At 39.9% G+C, this 5,719-nt stretch overlaps 1 protein-coding gene across 1 annotated transcript; it reads left to right on the top strand.

Annotated features, from left to right (window-relative positions):
* The first annotated feature begins 1,553 nt into the window (after positions 1-1,553).
* Positions 1,554-3,266, top strand: LOC104625092 (protein FAM83D-like). The gene is made up of 3 exons (XM_010292630.1): positions 1,554-1,643; positions 2,246-2,370; positions 2,630-3,266. The coding sequence occupies exons 1-3, from the start codon at positions 1,605-1,607 to the stop codon at positions 3,018-3,020; spliced, it is 555 nt and encodes a 184-aa protein (XP_010290932.1). The 5' UTR covers positions 1,554-1,604; the 3' UTR covers positions 3,021-3,266.
* Positions 3,267-5,719: the final 2,453 nt, after the last annotated feature.

Genomic DNA, 5,719 nt, shown 5'->3' with positions numbered 1-5,719 from the left:
AGCTGCCGCTGCTCCCGCTGGGCACGTCTGATAACACCCAGCCTCGGGGGTTCAGGCCGTGGGACGGACTCGCGAGGAAAGGGAGGTTCTACTCGAGGAGCTTGGGCGAATACTCAGATCTTCGCTTGAAATAACACGAAAATAGGAATACTAAGTTGAAGAGAAACCTCAATTTTATCCTAGAGAGGTGAGATGTAAAGAGCAGACGGACAGGGGTGATTTTTTTTTTTTTTACTGTTCATATTTGAAAAGTTTGAAAGACTCTGGAAAACTTGAGTTTTGGAAATAAGCTCACCTTTTTCTTCAGGCAACGCTTTTGGGGAAAAGGCAACTATTCTCAGGAAAAAACCCTCTTGCCTAGGAACTGGAGACCAAACTTACCTAACACAGAACTAGACTCCTGGTTTTGCCATATCTCCGGATGAGGAAGAAACCTGAAGCAATACATTTATTTTGCCACTGTTCTGGTTCTCCTGAGATATTCTCAGCACCTCCAGATACCTCTGCGACCAACTCGGTGCTCCTGTTATACCAAAAGTTACTGATGTAGCTGAAGATGGCTGACAGCAAAATGTCTTTTCCTCATGCAAAATACTTTTTTTTATCAGCTCGCTTAGGGTTTCGGAGAGGTGTCAACTCTCCCTCTGCCTTCATAGGTCTTGACACTGCTCTAGAGGTGTGAGGAAAAGGCGAAAATGCTTCAGATCTCTGGAATTTTTTTATTGAAGGTGATGTAGTAAAAAAAGGAAGGCTTTAGTACCACCTTAATTAAAAACCATGAGCAACGTGTTACTGAACTGATGCAGGAGCTATCATTGCTGCTAATTAGGGATGGACTCTGATTTTCAAGCAGAGAAAAGGTGTCTTTCCACAATAGGCTTTCAGGCATCTCTTCATACCTATTGAACCAAAAAAGATACAGATGCTGGCAAAAGAAGTTTCAATGTCTGCTGCTGAAATTATAGTAAAAATGAAATTCTACAATGCAGTAATAAAAATCTTAAATGATGTTACCTGCTATAAATCAGTCAGGCGACAATAAAATTAGGGCAAATAATCTTTAAGAAACTTTTCTGTCCATAAATTCAATGTATTTTTTTTTTCTATTTAACTATACAGGGACGTGCATAAGTGATCATAGCGAAGGAGCGATGTGTATTGTGTTTCCTGTACCTCACTGTACTGTACTCGGTAATCACCTTTACCAAAATGCCATTCTCTCACAGAACTTTATTCTAATTAGAGTTATTTTTTCCTTTCTCTTCTCTTTCTTAAATGTCTGTTAAATGTTTCAGCATTCCTGTAAAAAACAGAAGAATATACCATATCTCAGAAGACTGTACCATGTTCCATAACAACCAGGGAAAAAAAAAGGGGGGGGGGAATATTTAATTTGAAAGTAAAATTCCTCATGCGCCATCTCCCTTGGAACGCTGTGGAAACAGCCTAATGATTTCTTCTGAAACTTGTTGCAGATGATTGCCTTGGTTATGGATTCCTTCACAGATACTGATATCTTCAAAGACCTCTTGGAAGCTTGTAGCCAGCGGCAAGTTAAAGCATATATCCTTCTAGATCAGTCTTCATTTTCCCACTTTCTGAAAATGTGCAAGGATTTGGGAGTTGACCTTGAACGGGAAAAGGTGAGCCTTGCCATATTTATAGGGATAGAAAGTCAATCCTCTTATGACTGAAATCTTTGAGCTATCAACAGAAGAAACTGTTATGCCTGCTGCCACAACTTAAAATGGGTTTCATGTTGCTGTAGCTCTTTCTTGGAAGATTTTTGTGTAAGGCAGCAATTAATAGAAAAACCGAAATCTTTATAAGTGGATGTTACAGTTGCTTTCTGAGCACAAATAACTAAATGAGTACTCAAGGAAATGCAGGAGGAATGTCCAGTTCCCAGAGCTTGACTGGAGTTGCTCAGGCTCACTGTGACTTTGAAGGCTGATGGAGAAGGAGGTTCTCAGGAGTCTGTGGAGTTTGGGTCCCTCCAAGATTTGGTGGCAGGAGTTTTTACAATCACATTCTGCACAATCAGTTCATGGGTTTGCCCCTTAATGCCACCTCTTTGCCTACTAAAACAAGACAAAATTGTAATTTGGATCCCAGAGGGTGAACCTTGTGCTGCTGTGCAGCAACCTTTGCTAGTTCATCAGTGATGGTTATTGTTGTGTGTTACTCCTTTAAATGCAATCATTCAACTTTGAAATGCACGTGATGCTTGCCATATCTTTAACAGTTGATAAGAATTCGAAATATCACTGGGAACACATACTACACGAGGTCGGGTGCCAAAATTGTTGGAAAGGTCCGTGAAAAGTTCATGTTAATTGATGGCATCAGAGTGACAACGGGCTCCTACAGGCAAGTACCCATTTCTTTCTGTTGCTTTACATGATTTCTTTACATGCTTTACATCTTTGGAAAGGAAAAACAGCCATGTTGCAAAACTGCTTTCCTTATCACAGTTTATTTGTAATGTTTGTCCTAAAAAAAGCACACTGCTCATCATTTAGATTTTAAGAACAATTAACTAAATGTGATGAAAGAGAATTTTCAGTTAATACTTTGTTTACTATTTATTTTCAGTTAACTGAGAATTTTCTTATTCTTCCTTTGCTAGTTTTACATGGACAGACGGGAAGCTGAACAGCAGTAACATTTTGATCCTGTCAGGCCCTGCAGTTGCACACTTTGATCTGGAATTTCGGATTCTTTATGCTCGGTCAAAACCTATCAACCTCAGAGAGCTATGCAGCTGCAAGAAGAATAAGGTGTTGGACCAGCTGGTCAGGATAACAGTGGCTTCCAGAGACTTGACCAGGGAAAACTTCCTGAGAATGGAGTTTTTGTATCTTAGAGCATTTGTAGGAAACCTAAAAAGGAAGCGAAGCTGGCTGCATGCCTCAAGGGAGGCAGTCTACGTGTCAAATAATGCAATGCATGCTTCTCCTCCACTGACTAAGCGGAATGGCTCTCTAGTTATGAGGCCACACTGGATCGTAGAGAGATGAATTGCACGTTCACTCTGAGCGAGAAGCAGAACCTCAGGAACCACGTCCAGCTGTCCCTGTCCAGTACTATCTTACAGTATGTTTGTGAGAGAGCTGGCAAACAAACCTTGAGCTGAGAGAAAGTGATACTGGAATTGTGGTTTCATTTGAAGACCACTATAATGCAGATCAACAGATACAATTATAGTATTGTCTTAGGCTCAGATGTGTGTTTTTTTTAAAAAAAACCAAACCCTTTAACACCTGGAAAGCTATTACTGACTTCTAGTTTCTGTCAGATTTTCATTTTTCAATGTATTCTTACATATTTCAAGATGATGGGTTAGCAGTGTCTTAGCTCAGTAGCTCAAGACATTTTTTTTAAGGAATCAAGGTATAGAAAATAACATTGCTTAAAAGTCTTCCAAAGCTGAATAACAGGACTGCTGTACGCTCTGAAATCAGTCTAAGCTTAGTCTTGTGTTGTACAAACTCTCCGCGAACTGTTTCATGACACAGAACTGCAGTAACCATAATCTAGAAACTTGTAGATCAGTACCATGCTACTAGTCCTCAAATGTTACATTTTCTTTATGCGAATCTGTGCTGCTAGGCTGAATGAGCTACTGTGTCAGGCAAACAAGGCTTCTGCAATTACTGGATTTCAAATGATCTTTTCTTTAGAATTATAAGAATATTTGGATTGTTGGACATCATGCAGTACACGTGGTCAAGGGTTAGTAAGCCTAAGAACCAACGGTTTGTAGTACAGGCAAATGAGACCTGTTTTCTTGGCATTACGATATATACTTTTTGGTATCCTTATAGTTGCTACTGCTGCCTGATCTTATGGAAAAAGTTGAGTAGATCTGAAATCTGTGAAGCTGCTGCTACTTCTCAAAAGCCTTACTTGCACCAGACGTGCAACAACATGAAAGTCAGAAATAGGACCATTTGTTTTTAAGGTTTCATGCAATCTCGATTTTTTTTTTTTTTTTTTTAATCTATCCATTCCTGGAGAAAACAAAAAAACCCACCCAAAATGGACAAACTATGCTCCCAAATCATTGTACGATGAGCCACACTAAAGTTCCAGCAGCCTGCCAGTGCAGAAACTCTTGTTAGTCCAACAATGGCAGCTGTGGCAAAAACAAAGGTACACCATTTCTTAAGTTGTTCTTGAGGCTCTTGCTACTGCAAAAAACTCAGGTGTAAGCTTGCGTAAGTGTTTTGTGAGTTCTGGGCTTCAAAGGGGAAGGTGAAAACTTAGCTGGGGAATTTCATATGGGTCTCTGCTAAACATCAGCAGGGTAACATTAAATTGGACATGTGGAGCTTACAAAAATGGTCTTGATGGACAATGCAATAATGTACTGATTAGGATACAACTAATCTGTGCTGTTTTTCTTCTGTGCATACAATCATGGAAATGTAATAGTTCTGACTCCCCTGACCTGTAAATGTTCAATAGTTTATAGTCTAGTAAGTCTTAACTTTCATCCAGATGTAAAGAAGTTTGAAGTATGTATTTTTATTCTTAACTATATTTTCCATAAACACAAAACCCATACAATGTCGTACTCTATGCAAAATATTGTTTGTGCAATCTTATTTTCACAATAATTATCTGTATATTAATAGGCAACTCTTTCCATGTGCCATTAGCAGGACTTTTTCTCAACAGTTGCTAATATATTGATGATACAAAATACTGTGGTAAGAGTTGTGTTTATTTTTGATAGGGCAGACTTAATCTGAAAAGTACATTGAAATAAATAGCTAGGACTGTAAGAATGTTTTTAGTTACAACTGAATAACCTCTTTTTCAAGTGGTTACCTAGAGACTTAGCACAACAAGTGACATGGAGGTACAGCGTTGTGAAGCGCAGTCTGTCTTGTCACCACAACCGCACTGCTAGCATGTCAACTTATTAAGAATGAGAATGATTAATAAGAATATAAAATGTGATTAGATTTTTTCCAGAAGCATGAATTTCTTACAGCATTACCAAACTTCTTAGAAGCTGGTTTTGGGGGTTTAGGTTTTTTTGGTTTGTTTTTGTGTTTTTTTTTCCCTCCAGCCTATTCTTAATTAAGTCAAAGTCTGTATTAAATTTGATTCAATAATAACTTTCATAGGCTGTAATGAGCCTGTGGTAGGGCACCACTGGATCTCCTAACTCTTACTGTAATTATTTCTAGTCTTTCCACTGTCTGGTGTAAAGTGCAACAGCTGTGGTGCACATCCTGTGGAGGCATCCATCCCGTGGAGGAGGGGAGTGATTAGCATTACTTAATTAATGAGACAAGGACGTTTTAGAGGTGATCTTTCAATCCCGTTGAAGCCAAGGCTCTTCCCCCAGGTTACACGCTGCATTTTAGTACCAGCAGCAGTGTCCGGAGGCCTGCCTCACATGCGTTTCACTCCTTTTCTTTTGGCTTGGAGGTGCAGGGTGGGTTTCGGTCACAAAGACTGTTTTATCAGCCAGGTTTCCTCAGCAGCGTCGCTTCTTTGTGTCTGAGTAACAGCACGGGTCTTACACTTGGCATTACGAACTAGGAGCCATTTTTGCCGTTAAAATAGGGAAAAGTCCAAAGCTTCAGCACTTACTGTTTTGCTCCAAGTGCTACGGTGTCGGGCACAGACAAGGCCTTTTGCCTGCCTTCAGAGAAGCGGAGGCAGCTTCCCCCAGCAAAAGCACCTCGCTGGGCTGCGCCGA

This window comes from Phaethon lepturus, unplaced genomic scaffold, assembly GCF_000687285.1.
Source record: "Phaethon lepturus isolate BGI_N335 unplaced genomic scaffold, ASM68728v1 scaffold14128, whole genome shotgun sequence".
NCBI classification, from domain to species: Eukaryota; Metazoa; Chordata; class Aves; order Phaethontiformes; family Phaethontidae; genus Phaethon; species Phaethon lepturus.
The sequence above is the reverse complement of the archived record's forward strand: the minus strand, read 5'-3'. Positions and strand labels throughout refer to the sequence as shown.

Coding starts and splice junctions, on each gene's coding strand:
- LOC104625092 (XM_010292630.1), top strand. CDS start 1,605: ATGTGCAAGGATTTGGGAGTTGACCTTGAACGGGAAAAG. Junction 1,644..2,245: donor TTGACCTTGAACGGGAAAAG/GTGAGCCTTGCC, acceptor TATCTTTAACAG/TTGATAAGAATTCGAAATAT. Junction 2,371..2,629: donor GTGACAACGGGCTCCTACAG/GCAAGTACCCAT, acceptor TTCCTTTGCTAG/TTTTACATGGACAGACGGGA.